General features: G+C 52.1%; 1 protein-coding gene across 16 annotated transcripts in view; it reads left to right on the forward strand.

Annotated features, from left to right (window-relative positions):
• The window catches only part of SCRIB (scribble planar cell polarity protein), a 102597-nt gene that overhangs the window by 43068 nt on the left and 32045 nt on the right, over positions 1-27484 (forward strand). For 13 of the 16 annotated variants that reach the window (XM_068396662.1, XM_068396667.1, XM_068396670.1 and 10 more), the window contains 11 exons: positions 3235-3324; positions 3905-3982; positions 6067-6381; positions 6868-6948; positions 12294-12551; positions 12785-12895; positions 13785-13961; positions 15374-15490; positions 18759-18947; positions 19631-19750; positions 25307-25390. In XM_068396662.1, coding sequence (XP_068252763.1) covers positions 3235-3324; positions 3905-3982; positions 6067-6381; positions 6868-6948; positions 12294-12551; positions 12785-12895; positions 13785-13961; positions 15374-15490; positions 18759-18947; positions 19631-19750; positions 25307-25390 — 1620 coding nt within the window. Of the gene's footprint in view, positions 1-3234; positions 3325-3904; positions 3983-6066; positions 6382-6867; positions 6949-12293; positions 12552-12784; positions 12896-13784; positions 13962-15373; positions 15491-18758; positions 18948-19630; positions 19751-20125; positions 20183-24328; positions 24824-25306; positions 25391-27484 lie in introns of those variants that run through there. The other 3 variants (XM_068396677.1, XM_068396675.1, XR_011047840.1) reach the window with 2 other exon arrangements.

The raw sequence follows: 27484 nt of genomic DNA on the forward strand, positions 1-27484 counted from the left end.
GCCTCCAGATGCACAGCAGAAACTTGCTGCCTTCTGGAAATAAAGCCCTTAAACCCCCGCTGCCGTGGGTACGTCTGGAGGAGCAGCCTGGTCTTCAGCAGGTTCTGAGGTACGACAGCTTCACGCTTGGGCAGTTGAGTCCACGAGTGTCTGGTTCGCTGCCTCCGTGTCTGCCGGCCCCTGCAGGAGCCTTTAGCTGGCCCTCGCGAGGCTCAGCATCAAATTCTGTCTCAAGTCTGTCGGGCAATCCTCAGGGTACCCCTGGCTGCTGCTGAGGAGTGAGCCTGTCCGTGGATGCGGCACCTCTGGTTTCTCCAGAGCGGTGCGTTTGCTCACTGCGAGCTGGAAGATCTCGCTGGATCAAGTGATGCAGTTAAAAGGCAGAAAAATGTGTGGAAAACAGGTTGGGATGGAATGAGCCCTTGTTTGTGTTCCCCAGAGAGGAGCAGGCAGAAACAGAGGTGGGGCTGAGTGGGACAGAGGAGAGGGGAGGGAGGCACAACTGCGTCCTTGGCTTGTGCTTTGGTGCCATCGAGGATAAATGGGTTCCCCCGGGTCTCCAGTGGGGGTTCAGGGAGGTGACAGCTCTCAGCTGAAGTGGCAGCTTGTTCCGTTTTCCCACTTTTCTCCTCCCCCAGCAGCACATTTCTGTAGGGGTCACGGGTGCTCGTCTGTCCGGGAGGAGCCGGGAGGACACTCGGGCTGTGCTGCCCTTGGTGAAGGTTTGCCCGTCCTGCGGAGGAGGGAGCCAGGATCGGCTGGGCAGCGTGGCTGTAGGTGGGGAGCGTCACAGATGGGTTGTTAGGGCTGAGATGAGCTGTTGCTGAGCGGCTGGTGGATCCCTGGTCTAGGGGAAAAAATGCCAGAAGAGAAAAATACCAAGGAAGGTCACTGGGAAGAGCGATTGCGGGGTGGAAGCTGCGCTGTCCCGCTGCCAGGGCGGCTGCTCGCTGGGCTTCCAGGGTGTCAGGCGAGACGTCGCGGCAGTCAGGGCTGCTCTGGAGCAGCCTTAGCACAGATGCACTTTGGGGAAGAAGTAACTTACTGGTTTAGGGCCAAAAGCAGCGTGGGGGGTGTAATGGGGAATATTGGGTATATAACTGAAAGGCCACTATAGGCTGCTGGATCCAGTTCCTTCTTTCTCAGGTTTATGTTCATGTCAATTACTCTTTTCATAGACTTCAAACAAACATTCACCAGTTCAGTTTCTTGCCGTACTGTTTTTATGGGAGAAATAGTTTGCTTTGGGAGTTTGAAATCTTCTGTCCAGCCTGAATATATTTATGTCCAATCCAAGCCCATTTGCTGTTGTTCTAGCAGCGTCTTTAAGTTTAATTAGGTCTGGTTCCTCCTTGGTGTGTTGCTTTTTCTCTGTATGCTGATAGACATAAGGTTCTTAACCCTCAGTCCAGGTGACTTTTCTGGCAAATTTCCCCATATTTTTGGTCTGGTTTCTATGAATTTGTGAAATCCCTGGGGTTTGTTGGTTGTCTTTCAGTTAGTTTACACAATCAACTTACTGTGCAACTGAAAGTGACTTTCTGGAACCAGTGACACTGTCCATTCCTCGTTCATTGTCAAAGTGATCCTGTCCTGTTGATCCTGGCACTGAGCAAAACCATCAGCTGTCTTGGAAATACCTGGACCCTGTTATTAGAATATTCTCTGGTCCTTGTCTGCAGACCTAGTTTTCCATCATCTTTAGAAGTTTTTGTGTTGAATATGGATGTAAGTCTTTAGAGCATTACTAAAGTCCAGTGAGACTAGGAGAAAATAAGTGGTGTTTATTAGATTGTTAGATCCTAATAGACTTCTTCACCCAGGAAGCGTTAGTCTAGTCTGTAACTGGTTTTGAAGTGTGCTGTCCATGACATGCAATGCTGTCTCATGACTACCACATTTCTCTGTCTCACCTGGATAATCCCTGTCTCCCGATACTTGGATTTTACTCGGTCTCTAGGTCTTGCACTGGAGGTGTGTTCATGGTCTGTCTAGAATCAGGGGTTGCCTGTGAAGATCCCAGCAGCTTTCTGCTGCGCTGTTGACTGGGCACCAAAGGAAAGGGCAAGGAACCTCAGTTTAATTCTGCATTTCCTAGTCATGGTGGTTTGGTTTTGTTTTAAAATTAGCAGAATATGAAGCCCCACAGTCTGTTGCTTCTGTCATTGTAGAAGGTGAAGGGGGATTTGAAGGGAAGGGGTTAAGGGAAGCAAGTCTCCTGCTTCTCTGCCGCCCATACCATGGCCCAGCATACGCCAAGCAGCCCCGATGTTGAAGCTAGGCACCTCTGCAGCAGCCGCTCTCTGCTCTGGGCTTTGTCTCCAGAGAAGTCACACCTGGAGGGCAGCAAATCTGGTTCTCTCCAGGAGTCTACGTACATTTCTGTCACCTCACCAGCTCCTCGGTCCTTGGCCCTGACAGATCCCTGAGAGAGTCCTGTCTGTCCCATTCCTTTCCCTGTGTCCTACCACATGCTCCCTGTCTTCCTTCTCATGACCGGCGCAATGTGAACAGTTCCTGCTGGTGTCCTGATCATAAACAATTTCAGTTCAAGTTTGACCAAAAGTTCTGCTATTGGAAGTGGGCATAATTTGGTATGTAGAGGTGGGAGATAGGACGGAGAAGAGACTCCTGGAATGCACAGCTACAATCCAGAGCCTGCCTGAGCGGAGGGGAGAAGAGGCAGGAGCCAGCTGGACAAGGCAGATGGCATTTCTGGAATCATCCATTGATCTCCATCAGCAGAGCAAAGCCAAGTACCTGTCCAGGGTGTTCTGGAAGAGGTGCCATTCTTGTTCCTGCACACGATGTTGGGGTGGCCCTTAATCTCCCAGTAGTTGTGTGGAATTACACCCCAAAGGGAGCCATGTGGTAGAGCTGGGCTGTGATGTGAACACTGTCCCTGTTTCTTTGTCCAGTCCCATCCCACTGCCGCTCAGTTTGCGTTGTGGTGGACATCTCGTTCCGATGTTCATTACAGGCAAACTGACTCTTGGTCTTGAGATACGGTTCAGGACTCAGCTGGGGAAAAGGATTTGTTTGTTTAAATGTATTGGGACTTCGGTGCCTTTGGGGCACGGACACCACAGCTTACCCAAGCACGGGAGCCGATGCATGCAGATGAAGTCTGTACTCTTGTGCTTACTCTTTAAGTAGCCACCCCTTGCTCTTCACAATGTTTTGGGCGCTCTCCCGTCTGTACTGACCCGTAACCTGTGTCCGTTCTGCTTCCAGCTGACGCTGACTATCGTGCGGCAGACGGGGGGGCTCGGCATCAGCATCGCAGGGGGCAAGGGCTCCACGCCCTACAAGGGTGACGATGAGGTAAGACCCTGCACTGTGTAATTATTGAAGCACCCACTTTCAGGGAGTAGCTGTGTGTAGCTGGAGGTTGGATGTCCGTGTGTATCAGCTTTGGGGCTGGGCTGGGCTTTCCGAGCGAGGTGGGAGCAGCCCTCGAGCCACCGCGGAGCAGGAGGCTGGCAGGGCTGAGCAGGCTCCTGCCTCTGGAGTACAACGTGTTGTACCCCCCTGCTACAGACCGTGGTGAGAACAGCTGGTTCCTTCTCATCCGTGTCCTGATGTGCAGGGCTCACAAGACAGAGGGTATGGGGCTGTCTGCCACAGATGTGGTGGCACCAGCTGCGTCATGTTCTTGTCCCACTGGGAAAGGATTAAAGTGTCCTTCCCTTTTCCCCTTTGTCACCTGGGGGGTAGCCCTGCGATGGGATTTCCTGCCCCAGCTCCTGAATGGGGCGATGTGGCTGTCCTGTCCCCACACCCGGGTGTGGGATGGGCGAGGGATTTCCCATTTCCCTCAAGTTGAAGAGAGTGGAGTGGTCTCTACACTTTGGAGGGCTGAGGAATGGGCTCCACCTCTGCTAAAGAGTAGTTTTGTTTCCAGGGCATCTTTATTTCCCGTGTGTCAGAAGAGGGTCCTGCAGCTCGTGCAGGGGTTCGTGTTGGGGACAAGCTTCTGGAGGTAAGAACCTCGCTACTGGGAAGAAGTAAACACTTGTAATGACTCGAGAGGGGAGGGAGAGGTGTGGTTTGGTGTTTATTTGCGTCACGCTAGTTTGTGGGCCAAACTAAGCATCAGGAGCTGTGCAAGAGCGAAACAAAATCCCCCTGCCTCAAAGAGTTCGTTGTTTGATTAACGTTACTGTTAATCTTCTGCTGCTTTATAAGGACAGAAGTTGCTCTTGCGTTCCCTTTCCCCCAACCCTGAAACGTTGTGTAACCCCGGTGGGAAGAAGCACTCAGCAGCGTGTGCCCACGTCCGCAGGAGGCTGGCAGCGGCCTCTGCACGTCTGCTTCCCTGGGGGGGCCAAAAGCAGACCTGGGAAGGTGACTGGGTGACCAGGGAGCCAGCCACGTGCCGGGCTTGCCTGGCTTCACGTTATTTAAAAACAAGGTTAATTGTACAGGCTTGAGGTGCACTTGAGGAAGGATTGTTTGCGTTGTGGAGGGGATAGATGCCAGTACGGTGCTGGACAGAGATCAGAGGAGTAAGTGGTCAGTGTTTGGGGCACTGGCCTGGTGTCTCTGGGTATCTCGTGCACTCCTGCTCCCTACGTGTCAGCAGTGGAGGCCTGGGCATCGCCTGAGGAGATGTTCCAGCCTTTCTCACCTCTACCTGGCATTAACCATGGCAGAAGTCAAATAAAGAGCTGGGTGGTTCTGTAGTTAGAAGGTTTTATGTTGCTTCATGAGAAAAACTTGATTCTGGCGTTTCAGAAGTTGCCTTGTTCCCTTGTGCAGTTATCACAGGATTGTCTTGATAATTCCATGAAGTGTAAGTCCAAAAAGGAACATGCGCTTGGTCTGGCCTGGTCTCTTGTATGTTTTAGGGCCTTAAGTGCCACCGAGCATCCTTGTGCTGCGTGTGTCATACTGCATTTTGCTGCGGAATGACTTCCCAAAGGGAGTCAGATCTTGAAGATTTTGAGATGAATGATTGTTCCCTTTCCCAACGGTTAAATTCACGGCACCCACTATTTCCTGTAGAGTAGATCCCTCTTCAGTTACAGCTTTGGGAAAAGACACTTTTATTTTTCACTTCTGAGTCACTTCCCACGATGCCTGTTCATCTACGACTCCTGCCAAAGTGGATGTGCCCTCACAACGTAACTCGGAGATTTGGCATGTTCCTTCTAAAAGGCTGCGTGACGTCCACAAGTGAGATGAGACGTGGCTGAGGCACATCAGACCTGGGTTCCGTTCTTATTGGCTGTGAATTGTGAGGAATACCTCCTTACCCCTAGAGCAGGGGTACAGGGCGTTGCTCAGTAATGAAGCCCGTGGTGGGAAGAAACCCTAAATGCCACGAAGTGGAGGAAATCGATTTGAACATCTAGTTTTCAGGGTGAGAGCCAGACAGTCTTTCTTGTAAGTGTGTGTTGATAGGAAATGAGGTGGCTGCTGTGAAAAGAACGTTCTTCAGCTCCATGGGCCCCCACTGTGCATTTCCTGAGTCTTCTGATGTGGTGGGACTTTTCTGAAATCAGGGGAGCAAGAGTGGAGGGAATCAGGTGGCTTCCCTGAGAGCTGCAGAACCTGGTGACCTCCCTGTAAGTACTGTACTGGTTTTGCATGGAGGGGAAGGAAATGGGTGTTTCAGGGTATGAGGAGGTAGATGTCCTCCTTGAAGGTGAACAAGAAGTTGTGTCCACCTGAGTCGTACTGAGCTTTGTTAGGGGAGATAGTTCTGGGTGAGTGATGATCTGCTTGGGTGTTTGTTGCCTGCAGGGGTGATACAGGTGACAGGGAAGTTGGAGCTCCCCGTGAGGGAGAAGTCCTCTGAAAGGGCCTTTCCTGTGCTTGGCAGGGGCTGGCCTGGCCTGGGACAGGCAGCGCGTGTTGTGGGAGCCCCCTGTGCTGGGAAACTCCCTTCTGGGCAGGAGGCGAGGCCTGGGTGCCCCGCGGGAACAAGGTGTCCACCCAGCGCTGCAGGGGATGAGCTCTGCTTCCGTGGGGCAGCGGCTGCCAGGGCTGGAGCTGTCTGTGCAGCTCTTGGAAGGGCTCCCCACGGAGGAAAGGGTTGTGCCTGTCTCTCTTCGTCCCCAGGTGAACGGCGTGTCCCTGCACTGCGCTGAGCATCACGTGGCGGTGGAAGCTCTGCGTGGGTCAGGGAGCTCCGTCTCCATGACGGTCCTGCGGGAGCGGATGGTGGAGCCGGAGAACGCCATCACTGTCACCCCGCTGCGCCCCGAGGATGACTACAGCCCCCGCGAGAGGCGAGGGGGTCTGCGCTTCCCAGAGCGGCCCGAGGGGGCACCTCCCACGGAGAGATACTCCACCTGCCTCATGCGGAACGAGAAGGGCCTGGGCTTCAGCATCGCTGGTGGCAAAGGCTCCACGCCGTACCGGGCTGGTGACACGGTCAGTGGTGATGCCCTGGGAGGGAAGGTGCTGGCTCCCCGGGTCTCGGCACTACTTGTGGGAGCAGCGTGGGGTCTTCCTCCCCCGTGGGCAGGCAGCAGGGCAGCGTGGCGCTGGGCTGGTGGGCTGGGCGAGCTCCATGAGCCGGCATCTGCTCAAGTTGGGAAGGAGAGAAGTTCAGAAGGAGGTGGGGCTGGGGCTCACGGTCCCTGCCAGTGACATTTAATCTTGCCACTGTCCTCTTGACATATATTCTGGGCTCTCAGCCACATGAAGGCTTTGCTGCAGCTGGAGGTTTTGCAGGTGGCTCTAGAAGCAGAAGAGGGTTTGCGTGGAGTGAGGAACGAACGGGAAGTGCCAGGGGAGGGGAGGGGTCTGCGAAGGGGAAAGGGCTGAGACCTGCCTCGTGTCCAGGAACGGTTCTGGAAAGCCAAGCCCTGGTGAGGGGAGGCACAGGCTGCTCTGACCCTTCTGACTGTGTTTCAGGGGATCTTTATCTCACGGATTGCAGAGGGTGGCGCAGCCCATCGGGACGGGATCCTGCACGTAGGAGATCGGGTCATCTCGGTGAGTGTGGGTGTGCAGGGAAGGGGTCTGAGTCGGCTCCCTGCGCTTCCTCATACAGGGGCTGGTTTTCTGTCGTTGAAGCTGGATTTTGGGGGTCCTTTTTTCAGCTCCTGAGCCTTCTGGGAGAGCATTTAATCTTGGTGGTTCTACGCCTGCCTGTGACTGGTGGTGGGCGCAGTTAATGCCTCCGCTTTCCCCAAGCACTGCGTGTGAGCGCGTCCCCCCCGGGCTGCACTGGAGAGGGGTGATGGGACAGCACTGCCCCAGCCCGGTGCCCACCAGAGCCTTGGAGGACAGCCTCAGGGCTCTGCCGTGGCACGGTGTGCGGGGAGGGGAGCCTTTGGGGCCCAGCTGGCCGGCTGAGGCTGCCTGAGGGTGGTGTGGAGCTGGGCAGGGCGTACCGCAGTGCTTCCCCATGCTTTCCTTTGAAACTCTGACCCCAGTTTCCCCTCCTGTTTGTGCCCATGGGATGGATCTCTCTGCTGCCTCTAACCTCAAGTCTCTCTGCCTAATGTGTCACTTGCTCCCACTCCTGTGGGGAGAGCCTGCTGAGCCTCCCGACCCTCTTCCCGAGCTCGCATGCTGCCTCCGAGTGAAAGCTCCTGCATCCTGGTGCTGGTGGTGGGTTTCTGGTCCAGCTGGTGTGGTAAGAGCATGTGTTACCACAGAGCTGGCGTGAGTAAACACTGATACAGCCTTGTCAGTGCTGGCTTCTGTCTGCTCTATCCCTAGGCTGGGGGCTGTGTTGTATTTGCTCTGGCACAAAATTTTAGTGGAACTCTGGCCCAGGTCTGACATTCATCTCTTGGCAGGAGACTTGAGCTGGTACAGCATCTCTCTCTCCTGGCTAGTGCTCCCCCCTCCTCCCAAAATCAAGCCCTGACCCTGATTGTTGCCAGATAGCCTAAATTATTTTGATTTTGCTCATCTTTTGATGCTCCACCGGGACAGAGGCATGACTGAGAGGTGTAATTGCAGGCACACAGCCTGTCACAAAATCGTAGGATCATTTTGGTTGGAAAGGACCTTTAAGATCATCAAGTCCAACTGTTAGCTCAGAGCTAATCTTGGGGTGTTGATTTGCTCTACCTGTGGCAAGAAGGAAGCACAAGATCTCAGAATAGAGTCAAAAGTCAGACCTGTCTCCACCCCGCATTAGCAGCTCTATTTATATCTGTGGGCAGCCCCATAGGAAAAGCAGATCTAATTCCCTGGTAATAGCTGGCAGTGTGTGGGCTCGGGGCTTACAGAACCCGGGGCCTTTGTCAGATTTTGATGTGGACGAAGGCCTTGCTGTCATCCGTCCCCTGACACCCCCCTGCTGCACAGGTAGGAGGTCTGTCCGTGCTCAGGAGCGTGGCCCTCTGCTCCCAAGGGTGTTACCTGGGCTGAAGCGGGTGCAGTCATGAAAGGTTTGGTGCTGAGCATCAGCTGCAGCTCGAATCTTCTGCTCAGTTATGATGAAGCAGGAACAAATTATTGCCTTTCAGGAGAGCACGTCCCTAGTGTGGGCTGTTCACCTAACCCCCATGCCTTCCAGCAAGCGCCCGACTGCCGCTGCCCCAGCAGCTGTGCCTCCTGGCAGCACCTGCCCTCTGGTCGTGGGCTTCACCGCCAAGTGTGATGTCCGTGGAGTGGCAGCGTTACGTCCTGAGGCCTCTCATACCTTCATGGTGATGTCTGTCCTCGAGAATATCTGCTTGCTGTAAGGGATGCAGGAGCAGCTGCGTGGGTTTTGCTCCATCTCTGGTGAAATCTGGTGCTGGGTCAGAGCTGTGGGGCTGCCCCACGTTGAGAGCGTCTGCTCGCCTCAGAGCAGTGCCCGTGTGGTGTCGCGTCCCTTCCCTGTCACCACGGCTGGTTGGAAGCAGCAGTTGCCCACTTTTACTGGAAGGCTTTTCAGGATGCGGTGGTGGCTGGGGTGTGCGGTGCAGGTGGCGTGTGTCCCACTGTGCCTGCGTGGGGGAGCAGGAGGGCCCACGTCGGGGTACGGGCGGTTCGTAGGCCCGGCAGGCAGAGGCCCGCTTCCAAAGCCACAGTCTCCTCATCATGCCTCAGTTCTCACTTTGCCAAACAAGAAAACAAAAAGAATTTGTGTTTTCTTAGGAAAAGAAATACAGCACAGCTTCCTGCTCTTCCCCTGTGCTCTAACTGCTCCTGGAATTCTCTGCGGGGAAGGTCTGGGGTGGCTCCTTTTACTTTCTAAGGGAGCTTTGAGCACAGGGACTGAAGAGCCCAGCCTTGATCTCTCTTCAAAGTTAACACCCCACAAAGCTCACCAGTGACTGACTGCTAACTCTCCAGCTGTCCCCGTATTCTAGCGTGTCTTGAGAGTCACCACAAGCATCCTGAGAGTCCTTTTGGTGGTGGCAGACGTGGGGCAAGGAGCTGCAAGGGGGAGCGTTGGAGAGTTTGAGTCGCGGGATGGGAGTCAAGCGGGGAGGGCGCAGGATGGGGAGCAGTGGCTGGGGCAGCTGGTTTTTGGGGTAGCACTGGGAGCAGACTGAAGAAAGCTGTTTCTGGGGAAGGTTTAGAGCAGTAGTAGCACCGGGGGGTCCTAACGAGAGCACTCTGTTCACTAAGAAATTTGCCAGAATAATACAACTCCCTGGCACGCAGGAAAATGTGTGGAGCTGGGGAAGGACAGATGACACCCCTTCCCTTCCTCCGGGCACTTACGGAGCCGAGCTCCCTGGCTGGCCTTGTTCTCCTGCTAAGCAGAGACAGAGCAATAAAGGCCACCGAAAACTGGCTGTCCAAAAGCTGGGGAGGCCTCATGGTTGCCAGGTAATGGAGAAGTTAATGAGTAAAATGCCATCAAGGGTATATGTGATATACCCCTGGCTCGGGGAGTTCCCGTGTCCTGTTCACTGGTCCGGGGAAGTGCCACTGTGTGCTTTGGGTCTGACTGTTCTCAGGTCCTTCTCAGTGGCAGAAAAATGACGGCAGGGAATGCGTGAAGTGAAGGTGCCTGCAGCTGCAGGTCTGTCTGTGGATGTGTCGGGCCTTCATCTGGTGATGAGAACCGAAGGGCCGAGTCTCTTCCGTGTGTTGTCTTTGTTACAAAGGGGGGACCCGAGGGGATCCTCCCTTCCCAGCGCGCTGGGCACCAGGCTGCCACGTTCCCCCATGGCCAGGTCCAGCCACCAGGAAGGCTGAGTGCAGGTTCCAGAGAGGAAACACTGCAGGTGTGACTGGCCACAGATGTGCACAGACAAGAAGGGGTCGGTACCTTTACAGATAAACGCAAACAGTCCTCACAGGGCATGGACGACACCGACAGCTTAACCCCGTTCCTACCCTCTGGCTAATCAGGTTCGAGGTTTGCAAGTGGAACATGCACCTCTGCTCCCTCACTCAGCTGACAGAAACAGTCACGTTTGCAGGTCTCTTCTGTCTCTGGCCCAAGCGTCAAGTTCTTCAAGGCGCTTTGGTCAGACCCTGAGCCTTCTGTCCAGTTTCTGGGCCAGTTGTTGGGTCTTTCCATGGTTTGGATTCCTACTTGCTGGCTGGTACAACCTGGATTTTACTAGTAGATCTTGCACACGTACCCAGAACAGAGAGCAGACTCGCACAGTAAATACAGAGTTGGATAAAAAGATCACAGAATCACAGAATCAATGAGGTTGGCAGAGCCCTCTGGGCTCATCGAGTCCAACCATTGCCCTGACACCACCATGGCAACTAGACCAGGGCACTAAGTGCCATGTCCAGGCTTTTCTTCAACCCCTCCAGAGATGGTGACTCCACCACCTCCCTGGGCAGCCCCTTCCACTGGCTAATGACCCTTGCTGAGAAGAAATGCTTCCTCATGTCCAACCTGACCCTCCCCTGGCCAAGCTTGAGGCTATGTCCTCTTGTCCTGTCACTGGTTGCCCGGGAGAAGAGGCCGACTCCCACTGCGCTACCACCTCCCTTCAGGTAGTTGTAGACTGCACTAAGGTCACCTCTGAGCCTCCTCTTCTCCAGGTTAAACACCCCCAGCTCCCTCAGCCGTTCCTCATAGGTCAGACCCTCCAGACCCTTCCCCAGCTTGGTTGCCCTCCTCTGGACTCGCTCCAACACCTCAACATCTTTCTTGAAGATAGAGCAGACTGTGGTGAGGAGGCACAGGGCTTGGCCACACAAGCGTGCTGACCCACAGCCTGCTGGCGTGTGATCAGCCTCTTATTCTCCACCCTCTCCATTTTCCCGTGCTTGTTCCTCCCCTCCTCTCCTTGGCCACTGCCCTTTCCCACCTCTGAGCCTTCTGCTAAACATCCCCTAATAAGTTTTGCACATTCTCACAATCCCCCTTAAAACTTCCCGCAGCGAGTTTGCTCTTGGCTGTGGGAGCTGTTCGGATAACCCCGATTCCCTCTGCGTGTTCATGACCAGTTTTTGGTTGCACTTCTTTAATGTTACCGTCCAAGTGACTACGTATGTCCAGGAATCAGTGAGGGATCGGGCTCCGAAACCCAGCTGCTGTGGCTGCTACAAAGTCACGTTATTATTTCATAAGCTGATCAAACTCCATCTTAACAGCTGGTCTTTTCATGTCCTCATTGCTCATTTCAGAAAGCTTTTCCAGACCTAAGGACTAGAAACCTTTTAATTTTCAGCTTCAGCTTTTTCCTGGCAAGTTTTATCCTCTGGCAGTGCTCTGGCTTAGCTCTCCTCTGTGTTCTGTCCCTCATGGAGAACAGTCACATCCTTTCTGGTCCTTTGAGTTTCTAGGCAAGCTGGTTTAAATCTTAATTTTGTAGGAAGGGCTCTCTGTTCCCCTGCCCATCAGAGCAGCTTTTCTCTGCACATCTGGTTAACTTTCGGTAGATATTATATAAGATTCAGTAGACCCCCCTGTGCTGTGGGGTCGCTTCTGGGAATCACTGTTTTGTCCTCTTCCCACATGGAGATCTTCGGAACCATTCCTTTAATGCAACCTCTTAGACTCTTTTGTCGTGACCCAGTAGGAAAGCTGGGATGTAAAGCCGAGGAGTGACAGATACTCTCCTGGCAGTGAGGGAGCCAGGGCGTAGTCCGGGCAGTAGCTAGGTCTGTAGTGCTGCAGGAGGTGGAGTATCGTTCTTCATGGTCCCCTGGAGCACCACTGGTGCTGTTGGGCTTGGAGGTGTACGGGGAAGGTGGGAAAGGGGCTGGTCAGCTGTCTAGAAAGAGGATTGGGTCAGGTGGGAATGAGCCTGCGTCCCTTCACCAGATGAGTGGGGTAAGTGCTTTGGGGAACAGGCTTTGGAGAAGGGGGAGTGCTCCAGCAGAGTGGGGTCCCTCAGGGTTGTGGCTTACTGCTGAAAGTGACAGGGTGTGCTCGGGTGACGGTCTGACACGGAGTTTGCGGGTTGTTCTAGATCAATGGGGTAGACATGACAGAAGCCAGGCATGATCAGGCAGTAGCGCTGCTTACCGCATCCTCCCCCACCATCGTGCTGCTGGTAGAGAGAGAGGGTGCAGAGCAGCTCGGCGAGGGAGACCCGCCGGGCGCGCCGCGGGTGCGCATGCACTCCCCCCCGCCGCCCCCCAGCCACGGGGAGAGCCCACCGGAGGAGGCGCCTTCACTGCAGAGGAACCATCTGTCTAAAGGCCTGGAGGATCAGTATCCCATTGAGGTGAGTGTCTGTTGGAATATGGGACAACGTCATCTTGGGTGGTTTTCATCTGAAAAATGGGTAGTGTGGCGAGGGCTGGCCCGCTGGGTTATCGGGACGTTGAGAAGTGATGGGGAACCCCCTTAGCCTTGTTCTCACTCATGCAAAGCATCCCTGGCTCCGTGGTTTTCAGTGTTTGTGGTCCTTACGTGATATCCCTTACTTCCTTTGACTCTGCTTCTTGTTCCCTCAAGGAAATTCACCTTGTAAAAGCGGGTGGTCCCCTGGGACTCAGCATCGTAGGAGGCAGTGACCACTCGAGCCATCCGTTTGGGATTCATGAACCGGGTGTCTTCATTTCAAAGGTAGAGTCCTGGGTGAGCAGCCTGGCAGTGGGCATGCCTGAGCTGGTTAGTTGTTGGGGTTACGATGAAGGATTTTGATACAAGAGTCTGAGATGTGCAGTGTAGATTTAAAAAAAAAAAATGGGACAGGGAGAGATGCGTGCATATGTGAGGAGTGACCTTCTGCTGGACATACTGCTGCTGTTGGAGCATGTAAATGGCACGTGAAAGTCTTCAACCCGTATAATTCATGCTGAACTGTTTGAGGAGAATTAGCTTTCGAAATTGCTGAGCTTATGTTAACTTCTAATGACTCCTGGGAAGATGCAGGCACTTCAGAAGCCCAGTCCTTGCTCAGAAAGCGTTAGTGGGATGAAGGTGTAACTGCAAGAAGAAACAGAAGCGCTCTTCTGCGTTCAGGCCAGTGTCCTTGGACCTGACATTCTCTTTCCAGTGGAGGCATTAGCTGATGCTATTTAGAGACAGCACACAAGCCAGCCACTTGCTGCAGCTCATTCCCTTCACAGTCCCACACAGCCACACTCGTCGAAATAGGGATGTTAGAGGGGACATCCCTGCCCAGCCCTTTCTGCATCCATACGTCTCTTGTCCCGTGGACATGCTGAATCTGTCTCCTCTAACACCCGTGGCTGCAAGTCCCAGGCTTCATTACCTGTCACCTGAAGGAACATTCCTTGGTCTGCTCTAAACCAGCATCGCACTGGTCATACTGAGTGCTCCTCCATTCTTGGATTGACAGTTTGGTGAGCAGGAGCCCTGTATTCAGCTTGTTCATCACCTTCAGTGTTGTAAACCTAGCATCTCTCCAAGGAAAGATGGAATTTCCTTCTCTAATTGTAATAATGATTCCTTGTAGGTCATTAATTGTAATATTAATGATTCTTTGTAGGTCATACCCCGTGGACTGGCATCTCGCAGTGGGCTCCGTGTAGGGGACAGGATCCTGGAGGTAAATAGCATTGACCTGCGCCATGCTACCCACCAGGAAGCGGTGAACGCCCTGCTCTCCAACACCCAGGAGCTGACTATGTTAGTCAGGCGAGATCCGCCACCGCCTGGTATGCAGGTAAGCTCTGAGTAAGAGAAGTGGGGACAATTGCACTCTCCTTTATAGAAGGATCACCTTTGAAGGCGATTTCTTATCTAGCTGGAAGTTTGGGACTAGGATACAACCAAACTTCTGGTTGAAATTTCCTTCTCTTGTGGCAGAATCCAGTCTCTTGTAAGTGTATCCAGTCTCTTGTAAGTGCAGCTGAGGACTGTGGAGGGTCTCTTGCCATGCCCATGGTGATACTGTGATCAGAGAATGATAGATTTCGTGGAGTCCAAACCTGAACAGGAGACAGAAATAAAGAAAAGGGCAGAGCCTCATCAAAAGGAATAGAATTACAGAATTGTTTTGGTTGGAAGAGGCCTTTAAGATCATCAAGTCCAACCCTTACCCCAGCACTGCCAAGGCCACCACTGACCCATGTCCCTCAGCACCACATCTACACAGCTTTTAAATCCCCCCAGGGATGGGGACTCCACCACTGCCCTGGGCAGCCTGTGCCAGCGCTTGACAGCCCTTTCCATGAAGAAATTGTCCCTGATCTCCAATCTAACCCTTCCCTGGCACAACTTGAGGCCGGTTCCTCTCGTCCTGTCGCTTGTTACCTGGGAGAAGAGACCGACCCCCCTCGCTACACCCTCCTTTCAGGCAGTTGTAGGGAGCGAGAAGGTCTCCCCTCAGCCTCCTTCTCTCCAGGCTAAACCCCCCCAGGTCCCTCAGCCGCTCCCATCACACTTGTGCTCCAGACCCTTCCCCAGCCCCGTTGCCCTTCTCTGGACTCGCTCCAGCACCTCAAGGTCTTTGTTGTCGTGAGGGGCCCAACACTGCACCTGGGGAGCACAGGGGGTGATCCCTGCCCTGCTCCTGCTGGCCACACTAGTGCTGATACAAGCCAGGATGCTGGTGGCCTTCTTGGCCACCTGGGCACACTGCTGGCTCACGTTCAGCCACTGTCGACCAACATCCCCAGGTCCTTTTCTGCCAGGCACTTTCCAGCCACTTTTATCATAGAATCCCAGACTGGTTTGGGTTGGAAGGGACCTTAAAGCCCACCTAGTTCCAACCCCCCTGCTATGGGCAGGGACACCTTCCACTAGACCAGGTTGCTCTTCCCCCAGCCTGTAGCGTTGCGTGGGGGTTTTGTGCCCCAAGTGCAGGACCCGGCACTTGGCCTTGTTGCCCCTCACACAGCGGCCTCGGCCCATCGATCCAGCCTGTCCAGACCCCTCTGCAGAGCCTCCTGCCCTCCAGCACATCAACACTCCCACCCAACTTGGTGTCATGAATAAACTGTGCCAAATGAGTGAAAGGTTGAGTTCACGTCCTTTCCAGGGTGTTTAGAATGTGGCCAGCTACTAGGATTGTTTCCTCAACAATTCCAGTCTGAACTTGACCCAGAAACAAGGACACCTTTTCTGTGTTTACAGGAAATATGCATTGAAAAGGCTCCAGGAGAGAAGCTGGGCATCAGCATCCGGGGTGGAGCAAAAGGTCATGCTGGAAATCCATTTGATCCCACTGATGAAGGCATCTTCATTTCGAAGGTACCAGTGCACTAACTCTTGGTTGCATGCGAGGGCTGCTGTGGGAAAGGGTGATCACTGTTAGGTTTGTGCTGTGTGCTCTCTCCACTTCTCACTGGGTACATCAGTTCTCCTGGAGTATCCTCCATCCACTGAAGGAGACACAGGTTTCCTTTCGTATTTCCTCCTCTACAACAGCTACAAAGTCCCTTCTTTCATTTCCTATGTTTGTTTTTCTTTTGCCTTGTGTTTCCTCTCTTGCTTTTTTTTCCTATAACATGAACCCGTCTGTCTTTGCTTTTCCCCTCCATTCCTGTTGTTTCCCCCAAGTGCTCGTGGCCTTCATGCCCGCTCAAACACACATGCTCTTTCCTTCTTTCATCAAAAGCATTAGGAATTGCTCCCATTTCCTCCCATGCCACACACCGTGTGTGTAATTTGTTCCCTTTCCTTTGTAAATGCTTGTGTGCATTCTTCTTTGTCGTGTCACTTGTCCCCAAGAAGTAACGCATGTTTTCTTTTCAACAATACCCTCTGTGTAAGCTGATGCTCCTCCCAACCCTTATCAAAAAGAATTGCCTCTTCTTTCTTGTTAGCAACAGAGCACAGTGATAGTGGTGTGATTTGGGGTCTTGCTGCTGACCAAAGGGGTCTCTGGATGTTCACATCAGTGTCACTGGTTCCCTCTTTAGCTGGTACTGCAGGGTAGGAACTCTGCTCTCGCTCTGAAGGTCTTCATAATCCTTGCTGGATGGTGGACACTCCAGAATTGGCAGTTAACCCTTTCTAATAATTGGCTGCTTTCAAAGAAAGGGAGTACTCAGTATTTGTTGTTACTTGGCTATAACTTCTTTAGCTGAGTTTTAAAGTTAAAAGAGTGAATTCACTCTATCAAAGTAACAGTTGCACGTTCAACTGCAATATTTGTAATAGCAGTAAAAGAAAACATAAGATTATTGTAACCTACAATTATTTTTAATGATGAGGTTTGTTTTTATCTCCTTCCATGTTACAGCATTTGGGGGTTTGGAGGGCTTACAGTTCAGCCCCATTGCAGGGTTATTTACCCCCCTCCCCTCCCTGGTTTTTAGTAGTGGTGGTTTCAGCCTGTGGAGAACCGAAGCACCGAACTTTTCTGCTCTCCCTTCAGCTGTGTTACTCCAGCTTGATGTCTCTCATCCGTCCTAACCAGAGTGGTTTTTCCTGCTTCTTTTACTTTGCCTGTATATTTCCATAACCCAGAGACAAAGTAGTGCTTTTTCTTCTCCCTCCTCTTTGGATCTCTGATTATTACCTTCTTTCTCCTCTAGTTCTTCTTAATTTGCATTTCCATTGAGTCCCTTATTTGTCATTTTTTTTTTAAAGTTGTAACCTGATCCTTCCTTTTTAAAACCTCCTTGATGGAGTGGTACGAGTTGAATACCATGAGAAGTATAAATTATGTCCTTAATTTGCAATTCATGACCTGTCTCAGTGGTGATAGCTCAGTGTCCCTCAGTGACATGTCAATAATACAGACGACAGCTGGCATTAAGGACATTTTTCTACATTAACTTCACCTCCTCCCATTATTTCTGGGTGTTCTACTGTCACACTTGTGCACTTGCTCTCCCTGGAAAAGAAATTGTGAGTACTCGGTCTTTCTCCCTTCAGCTGCACGTGACCCTTTGTGCACGCACACGCACTCACGCACACGTAAATGTTTCCTTTGCAGCCCTGAGGAAGCTCTGTGTAGGCATGCATGGCTGCTTGCCCTCCCCCAAACCAAAAGAAATAAAACCAATAAATGCATGCAGCATTTTTCTCCTCTTTTTACAGGTACTTTATTAAACATCTATCTGTTGTTTTCCCTCCAGACCAGCCCTCATAAGCCCAACAAACACCCACGCCTTTGGTTGGTTTGGGGTTTTTTGCCTCTCTGATCCCAGCAGTACGTGGTGTGCAGCACTCCGTCCTTTCTTCCCTTCCCTGATGTTCCCTGTGCCTCCGTCCTACCTTGACAACCAGTCACGCCTGTCCTTGCGTTTCCCCACCCACAACCAGCTCGCTGTGCCCTTGTGCTCTCAGTCTCCTGGCACAGACCCACAGGCTCTGCTTGAGGCCCCCGACGCCGACGTCCTTTCTGCGAAGCCCTTGTGCAGCACTGGGCACAATTCTCTGTGTAAGGCTCAGGCACGCTGGTTCTCTGGCTCTGAGCTGGCCCTTGGAGCTGCAGCCCTTGGTTTGTCTCTGGTGGTCCCAGGGAGGGCTGTCTCTGTACCAAGGTCTTCATTGGATCTGGCTTCACTCTGTGTACGTCCCATTTTGTTCCAGGCGTTTTGGTTTCCCATTAGGAAAAGTAACGCCCGTTTGGTGGTTCTGTTCCTTTCCCTGAGGCACTTTTGTGTCCTGTATTTCTGTCTGGTTCCTGTAGCAGCTTCTCCTGTCACCTTTGTTGAGTTCTCCCTTCCCCAGCTTGCGTATTTCTCCTGAGCCTCACGCTTGCATGTCTGCGGGTCTTTAGGTTTTTTTTCTTTTCTTTCACTTTGTACCCACAGCAAGTCCTGCAGTCTCTTTTCCCTGTTCCAAAGGGGAAAAAAATGACTCAGACTCCTTGCCTTTATGCCTTTGTTGTGGTGGCAAAGCATGCACTCTCTCTCCTCAAACGTCCATGACAAGCTCTGCCTTTCCTGTGCCTGACCAATGTGCTGCACGTAGTGGCTTCCCCTGGTGACAGCTTGTGCACGAGGCGAGTACGAGTTCTTGTGACTTGCTGAGGAAAGAAAATAGGAGTTACACGTTATTTCTCTGGCAGAGAGGATGGAAAATGACAGAATAATTTGTTACACTTGGCTCTACCGCAAAGAGTGAAAAGACTTTCTGCCTCATTTGTCTTTATCCACAAAAATTATCCCTATCTTGCATTTTCTGTCTCTCTCCCAACAAAAAACTATTACACTTCCCTTTCTGTGAAGATGATAATAGATGCGAGAGCTTTCTTTCTCGCCTGCTTCATCGACAAAACAAAAGCAGTTTCTTTCCTTGGGACAACACATTTCAAATACAGATTCTTTTTGTTTCCCATAAGAGATTTCTTCCACACCTGTTTCCTCTACCAAACTGTACACGTTCTTCCTTTTCTACCCTCTCCGTAAGTACTTCCAGATGCTTTCCCTGACGTGTAGCCGCAGCCTTGTCTCCCCGTTCCCTTTGTACGCTGTCCCTCTCCTCCTTCTTCCTGCTGGTCCCCGTGCTCTCTCATCTCCTTTACCTCCTCAGGTGACATCTTGCTTCCCCCCGTTTGCTCTAGGTGAGCTCCTCGGGGGCTGCGGCGCGGGACGGCCGTCTGAAGGTGGGCATGCGGATCCTGGAGGTGAACCACCAGAGCCTGCTGGGGATGACGCACACGGAGGCGGTGCAGATCCTCCGAGGCGTGGGTGACGCGCTCCTCGTGCTCGTCTGCGATGGCTTTGATCCCAAGGCTGCAGCTGCCATTGAGGTGAGGACTGAAGGGCAGGGTGCCTCGCAGTGACCAGCACCACAAGGATCCCACCTCTTCATAGACAATTGCTGGATTTTTCCAAGCTTTTGCTGTACATATTTTTTTTGAGGTCCCATATTTCCAAGTCTGCTCTGCTGCTGTATGAACTGGAGGTGGTTGCCAGCTCATAAAAGCAGTAGTCTCTGAAGACTGTCTCTCTTCTACGGATTACAGAACTGTTTCACAATATCACTGCACTGGTTAGAAATGTGGTTTTCAAGCTAATTTTCTCCAGGCTATTTATGCCTATTTTTTTCTTGTGCCAATGTTATATTTAAAGTAAATTGTCTGTCTCTTTATTGGTGTTTGCCTTTCCCCACAGGGAAACACTTACCCATAGCAATCCTCTGCCTTCTCAGCTTTCTTTTCTCAAGGCTTAGCAAGTAGCTTTTTTATTCTCCACTAGGGTATGTGCCCTGTCCCTGGTCACCTTACCCCTTTTCTATTTCAATTTAAATTAATCTTTCTTAGACCTCAAGTTCCTTGAGTAATCAACAGCTGAAATAAGGTTTCAAGTTGTGAAGGAGTTCTGACTTGCCTAAGATCATCTTGGTACCTGTATCTGGGAGCCCAGGATGTGGGATGTTTTGCATGGCATGCCGTGGCCTTCCACCGTGTTTTATTGCCTTTTTGCTTTGTAGATGTCCCCAGGAGTTATTGCAAACCCTTTTGCTGCTGGTATTGGGCGCAAGAATAGCCTGGAAAGCATCTCTTCGATTGATCGGGATTTAAGCCCCGAAGAACTGGAAATCCTGCAGAAGGTGAGTATTCTGGCTGCAGCTGGGAGAAGGTTATGATGTGGGAAATGTTTCTGAAAATCACAGAATCCCAGAATCAATGAGGTTGGAAGAGCCCTCTGAGATCATCGAGTCCAACCATTGCCCTGACACCACCATGGCAACTAGACCAGGGCACTAAGTGCCATGTCCAGGCTTTTTTTAAATCTCTAGTGTCTCCCTTGGTGCGTGGAGTCTGCAGCATAACGGGTAGTGGCCTTCCTTTTTTGGGATCAGCAGGTCCCAGTGCTTCCATCAGGAATGCGCTAGGACGGGACTCTCAAAGCTTCCTGAGGTCACAGGTGCCCCGAGTGGGGAGAGAGCACGGGGTGAAACGGCTCTAACTTTGGTCTCTCCTAGGAGATGGAAATGGTGAGAGAAGCAGCTCAGTGGGAGAGAGAAGAAATGGAGAAAGTGGTGAGAGATTTTTCATGTAGCAGGATCTGTTCTTGACAGGGTTCTGCCAAGCCTGTGAGCCCAAAGTACCACAGATGATCCCTACCCAGCTGCTCCGTTACTCTGGCTGCTCTGTGGCTTTGCCATACCTTCCTGTGTACCCCTCTTGTGGTACTCCTCTGTTACTTAGAGTTTGTTACCTTCTGGTACTTTCTGGCCAAGCTGCAACTTTGAGGAAAATGGCCTGTTAGCTTTGAAGTCCCACACTGAGTCAGTTCTCTCTGTCCAGCACTCCATGACCTGACAGAGCTTTTTATGAGCAGAGATGAGAACACACAGCTCAGAGCTGCCCTGAAGTGAAGAAGTGGCACTGTTAATCACGAATTTGTGCTCTTCAGTTTACACAATCTTTTTTCTGATTCGTTACGAGAATTTTGTATTTCTGCCCGCTGTTCTAGCCTCTCACAGAAACAGATAAGCAGAGTCAAGCCCCTTGAGGACTTGGGTATTCTAGTTATCCCTCTTAAAACTAATAATTTATTCAATCAGATTCTTTTGGAAGATGAGGGAAAATTGAATTCTTCAGTACTGTCAATTAGGAATCCGCTCTCCTGGCAGATAAGGATGTGTACGTTTTGCAGGCGCTTCTTCAGGTTTACAGTTTAGATATACCTGATCTTTAGGTTCTTTCTGTAGTTGTAATCACTTGGCTTTTTTTACATGTGCTACCCCACAAGAGCATAGTTATGTTACATATAGACTGGTTAAGGGTTGGAAGGGGCCTCTGGAGATCATCCAGCCCAACCCCTGCCAGAGCAGGGTCACCCAGAGCACGTTGCACAGGGTCAGTCCAGGCGGGTTTGAATATCTCCAGAGAAGGAGACTCCCCCCTCCCTGGGCAGCCTGTGCCAGGGCTCTGGCACCCTCACAGCAAGAAGTTCCTCCTCATGTTCAGATGGAACTTCCCATGTTTCAGCTTGTGCCCGTTGCCCCTTGTCCTGGCGCTGGGCACCACTGAGAAGAGTCTGGCCCCATCCCCTTGACACCCCCCTGAGGTATCTGTGAGCATTGATAAGATCCCCCTCAGTCTGCTCTTCTCCAGCTGAACAGCCCCAGCCCCCTCAGCCTCTCCTCGTAGCAGAGATGTTGGCAATGCTGGATGGAGGTGGTCTTTATAATTTAATTAACACTTGAGATCTTTACTTGTTTTGGAAAAAATGATCGAGGTTTTGAATAGACAATGGCACAGACTGTAAGAAGATACGATTTTACAAAAGACTGGGGTAGAGAGACAAGAAGGGTTCAGCGTGTGGCAGACTCCCTGTGGAAGCTTTGCTTTGTCTTTGCTGCCCTACAGCTTAGACTGGTGTCAGCACGTGCAGGAATAAGACGAGGGATTTCTGTCCTAAGTATTTGCAAGGTGTTCTGAAGGTGTTTGAGATCTGTACTTAGATGGGAGTTCTTCCAGTGCAACAACCTTGTACAATAATATTCAACCTGATGTAGCTGAAGATGTCCCTGCTTATTGCAGAGGGGTTGGACTAGGTGACCTTTAAAGGTCCCTTCCAACCCAAACTGTTCTGTGATTCTCTGATTCTGTGAATAGTTTGGGTAGGAAGGGACCTCTACAGGTCACTCGATTCAGCTTAGAGCAGAGCCAATTTAGATCAGATTTAGGTTTTTCCTATAAAATGTCTTGTTCCTCACCTAGGAAGGAACTGAGAGAGGTTTGTTGTGGCTTCAGAAAGCCTGATTTCATAGTGTTCCTGGTACAGCAAAGGGTGTTCCTACCAGTTTTATGGTGGCAGCGTATGGATTTGAATACTCCCTAGGAGACTTCAGGTACTATGAGTCATTATCAGCATTTAGCAATGTGACACCCATCTACAAGAAGGGCTGGAAGGAGGATCTGGGGAGCTACAGGCCTGTCAGTCTGACCTCGGTGCCAGGGAAGATTATGGAGCAGATCATCTTGAGTGCCATCATGGGGCACGCAGAGGACAACTAGGCGATCAGGCCCAGCCAGCGTGGGTTTATGAGAGGCAGGTCCTACTTGACTAACCTGATCTCCTTCTGGGACAAGGTGACCCTCTTACTGGGTGGGGGAAAGACTGTGGATGCTGTCTACCTGGACTTCAGTAAAGCCATTGGCACTGTCTCCCACAGCATTCTCCTGGAGAAACTGGCTGCTCATGGCTTGGACGGGTTTACTCTTTGCTGGGTAAAAAACTGGCTGGATGGCCGGGCCCGAAGAGTTGTGGTGGATGGAGTTAAATCCGGTCGGCGGCCGGTCACCAGTGGTGTCCCCAGGGCTCAGTACTGGGGCCAGTTCTGTTCAATACCTTCATCAACGATCTGGGCGAGGGGATCGAGTGCCCCCTCAGTGAGTTCGCAGATAACACCAAGTTGGGCAGGAGTGTCGATCTGCTGGAGGGCAAGAAGGCTCTGCAGAGGGGTCTGGACAGGCTGGAGCGATGGGCCGAGGCCACTGTGTGAGGGTCAACAAGGCCAAGTGTCGGGTCCTGCCCTTGGGGCACAACAACCCCCCGCACCGCTGCAGGCTGGGGGAGAGTGGCTGGAAAGTGCCTGAGGGAAAGGACCTGGGGGTGTTTCATGTTCAGTTTTGCACAAGAGTGACAGAGATGGAACGTGTCTCCTTACGGTGAGGTTGTGAGCTGAAGAAATGGGAAGAGTTTTGGCTGTGCTGTCCTGACCGTTAGTCCTGTAGAGGTTTTCGGGTACCACTGTTGCACTCACTGCGTACGTATCTCAAGTTCAGTTCTTTGATAATTCAGTTTCTAACAGCAATGTCAGTAACTCCAGGTCTTCATGGGCTGATTCATGGTGCGTTTCTCTGTCCCAGCTCTGTAGCTGTAGTTATTTTTTCTCATCTTAATCCAGAGCTTCCCCAGGCTCCCCAGACGTTGTCAGAGATGAACTTTGAACTTTGCAGAGCTCCATCGGCGCTACACGGTCCTCGTGTCTCTCTTCAGCTTAAGACCTCAGAGAAGGGTCCCATACACGATTACCGTGAGCTTGAACACTCCCCTTACAGGTGACACTTCTCCAAAAGAAGCATAACCAGATTCAGAATAGACTTTCACTTAAATATGCCTAAATATCCCTTTGAGTCTCGTGATCCTCCAGAGCATCAGTGTCTTCTCATGGTGCTCGTTGTCTGGAGATCAGGGGTGTGACGTGGGACACTGATCATTTGCCAGTGGTAAGGCACAGAGGCTTCTGAGGAGACGGGCCTCGGTGCTCACCAGAGTTGTCAGGTAGCTCCTGCTGTGGTTCTTGGGTGCCTTCCCCCTCCCAGCCCGGGCCCCCGCTCGCTGCTGTGCGGGAGGAGCAGGAGGAAGGTTGCGATGCGCAATGGAGCGATGCTGCTGCTGTTCACAGCCCTTGCTCTGCAGCGTGGATGCTGGGCAACAAGTCACGGCAGTATGAACACACAGAAATCCTTCTTTAAGACAAATAACACGTTATTACCTTCCTCTTGCAGCTTGGAAGCGAATCCATGGCTGAGGCTTGGGAAGTCGCTGGTCACTCTTACAGTATTCGTGTGCTGCACTGGGTGGCTGAGAGCTGACCAGCCGATTTTAAACCCGACCTTATGCCTGGATGATTTCTGTCCTATATATAGTCTTCTGGCTGTGATGCTGTTAACAAGCACGTGATTTTTTTTAGGTCTTTTTCCTTAGTGACAGCTAGGCCTGTGCTCTGTAGATGCGTTGTTCCATTCCCTTCCAGCCCCTCCAGTCTGCTCTGTCAAGGTGTCTCTTCTAGCAATACGCAGCCTTCCCCTTCCCTTGGTGACGGTGCAGCTTGTGCTTGCGGGGGGCTTGAGCTCCCTTCGATTTTCCCCAGCGTTGACCCTGCTGAGGAGCTGAGAGACACCCGCTCTCTTCCCCTCGTCTGGTGACACCCCGGCTGGTGTACGGGGCGGCTGTTCCCGGCCGCTTTGCTGGTGATAACCGCGCTCACACAGAGTTCCAGCTCCTCCTGCCCCAGCCCAGCGTTCGTGCTGGGTTTCTGCTCGCCCTCTCCTCGTGCCAGCACTGTCCCCGCTCTGGAGGTGCTGCCCAGCACGGTGCTGACCTCTCTCCCTCTCTCTTTGCCTGCGCTGCTCGGATGCTGCTCTGGCTCCGCGCTGTCTCGCGGAAGGAGCGGATGCGTAGGGAGCGGGAGGCAGCCACGCAGCAGCTGGAGGAGGAGGCGGAGGTGAGGAGATTGATCTTACTTGGCAGTATTTCAGCATACGGTGTCCCTGAAAATAGCACTGGCGTCACAAAATCACTGGCTGGAGAGTCACAGAAGAGGGCCGCAGCCGGACTGGAAGGCTGGAGAAATCTCTAAAAGTGCTCCTTCCCCGTAACTTCTGTTCTGCACTCCCCTCCCTAAAAGACCTGACTTGTGGGTATAAGAGAAGATCTCAGAAATTAAGAAATCTGTAATATGATTGAGGAAGGAACGGTGAAAAACAATGGCTAGGGTTAGAAAGGCAGACAAATGCGAATGGGAAGCAAAATCCAACAAAGTCCTACGATGAGTGTGAGTTAAGGTTGAGAAGAGGTGCTGTAGAGGAATTGCAGATTTGCACTCTCAAGTGTCTCCAAATCCAGACTGGAAGCCTTTCTGGGTGCTCTTTGGAGAAAACTGGTATGTATGTCACGTCCTCCTCTCCCCCTGTAAGGGAGTGGACACGTGCACGTGGGGGCAGGAGGAATGGTGGGGACCTGTGCACCCGTGGGGGACCAAAGGCCAAGAGCAACAGGTTCTCTGCAGTATTTCTCAAGCCTGGCCTCTGTCGTTGGTCCCTATGGTTGTGTTTGGAACAGTTCTGGATTCATGTCCAGCCAGTGGGAACTTTCCACAGAGTTTGGAAATATAGAATCATAGAAGGGTTTGGGTTGGAAGGGACCTTAAAGCCCATCCAGTTCCAACCCCCTGCCACGGGCAGGGACACCTTCCACCAGACCAGGTTGCTCCAAGCCCCATCCAGCCTGGCCTTGGAGATAAGGCCTTGGTTACTACTAGGGGTGGTTTCCTTTTAATTGCTCTTTCTAGTTGATTTAGTTGACTGCTGGCCTGATCTCTTCCTGGTGTTTGTTTTTCTGTTCCCCCTCCCTTGCCCCTCTCCAGAACACCAGCAGTGAACCCTTGAGACTGGACTATCGGACCCTGGCTGCTCTGCCCAGCAGTGGCTTACAGAGAGTCAATCGCACTGTAAGTGAGGGGCTGTTGCGAGGTGGGTCCCTACAGGGGGGGGAGCCGTGGTGGTCGTTCTGTTCTCTGCCCTCTCCTGGTGCCCTGCTGTGAGAGCTGACAGGACGCTCTGCAGAGGGAAACTGGGAAGCAGAACTGTAGTAGACTTTGACACTGTCTGAAACAGGAGGTTCCACAAAACAAAGATTAGAATAAGAAAATGAGAGCAGAGAACCGGGTCACTTTCCATTTTGGAAAGGGAAGCGGCCTGTGTAATTGCTGAGATGCAAAAGGAAGTGTCTGGAACAAGGCAGCAAGAGCAGCCCAGCAGGAGAGAAGGGTACGTGTGAGTGGGAGAGCGCAGGGGATTTGTCGTGGAAGGGGGCAGCTACTGAAAGCTGCAGAGGAGGGAGGGAAGGGTCTCGCCAGCACAGAAGATGACAATGCTGTGTGCACGGCTTGGTCGTAAATTCATTGTGGGATGGTGTTCAGAAAGGAGGAGGGATGAGGGTGCTGATGCCAAAAGCCTTAAAAGAAAGTCAGGGTCCATCTCGGATAGCAAAAGGCAAAGTGGCAGCGATTGCATGTCATGACTTGGCGCTGATACGGCCTTGGGTGCTCCTGCCCGTGCATTTCAGTCCCTGATATGTCGTAGCAGCTCAGCCAAGAGAAAATCCAGATTCCACAAACTCCACAGATTACAAAGTCATCTGCCTCCTCTGTGTTGTTTAAAACCTGACCTCACCTCTCCATCTTTGCTCCTTTTGGTCCTGTGTTATCTTCCCTGCATCGTACCTATTCCACTGGGCTTCTGCCTGCTCCTTCACATTCCCTCAGTCGTCACCTCCATTCCTTTCCTCCTGTTGCAGCAAGACCACCCCTTGTTAACAGATTCTGCATTCCCATTGTGTTGCTTCAGGATCGTCTCGTTTACCTGCACTGTCTCCATCTCACTCCACCCAGACAGGTCTCCTCTCCTGTTCATTTATCCTCTCGTTGACTTCAGCCCTCTTGCTTCTCTGCTTTCACACTGCTTAGAGCCCTGCTTTGTCTGCAGCTCTGTCTCGTTTTGTTCCTCCCCGTGCTCACCAGCTTTTGGGTTTTCTTTCTGTTCACACAGAAAAGTATTATCAGGAAAGGTTTAACATATTTTTAGCATCTCTTAGTGCAGCTTAGAGCTGGAAACGGGGGAGAGCCAGCCCCACGCAGGCAGCTGCCTCTGCTGCACAGCCCTGGTGTCATCCAGAGCAGCGTTTGGGCACTTGTGCCTTCACCCAGGACCGCCTGGCACTGGAATGTGGGGCTGGCCACGCCGGAATGCCAGGCTGTGTGGGCGGCAGCTATAAATGGCCCGTTTCAGGGGCAGGGCCAAGGGGTGCCCATGATTATCCTTTTCCAGCTGTCGTTTGCCCGGCCCTGTCTTTGCTCTGTTTGAAAAACTATGGCTGTGTAGATGATGAGCATCTAGGTACGGGCTTCAGGGACAGCAGGGTCTGGTGTCCTTCAGGAGCTGCTCCTGGCCTGTCTGGGGACTGCCTGGGGACACACTGATCAGTCCAGGCAGCAGAAAGCACATGGTTCAGTTAGCAGTTGTCTGTCTCCAGACAGTCTGACTGGATTAAGGAGATGAATGCTGTTGCCCAGTTCCCTTGGAATTTTTCTCTTTCTTCCTGTCTCTAGGCCAACTTTCTCACCACGTACATTCTCCTCTAAACAGTGTCTACAAGTCTTCTGTCGCCGTGTAGTTCCCTGGAAGGGAGCTGCAGAGCCTGCTGTCCTTCCCTCCGTGGGACAGGAGGCGATGCAGACCTCTGTCCTGACTGCTGCAGAGTGCAGGTGGAGTGTGGGATTCCCCAAGAACTGCCCCTAAAGAAGGGGGCAGAGGGTTGTCTGCCTTGGATTAATCTGTGTTGCTGTGTGTTGGTCCTTGTGTGAGCAAGACTGAGCAAAAGCTTACTGAGATGCCAGCCTGGGTTGTTTGTATGCCTTTAAACCCCCAGCTGAAAAATTCCAGTTGGAAGCTGTGTGAGAATGCTCGTCCCAGTGGTGCCCTCCGGCCGTGCCAGCTTCTCAGCAACCCGGTGTCCGCAGAGTACCCAGGGCACTGCGGTGTCT

Source organism: Nyctibius grandis, chromosome 3 (assembly GCF_013368605.1).
Source record: "Nyctibius grandis isolate bNycGra1 chromosome 3, bNycGra1.pri, whole genome shotgun sequence".
NCBI lineage: Eukaryota > Metazoa > Chordata > Aves > Nyctibiiformes > Nyctibiidae > Nyctibius > Nyctibius grandis.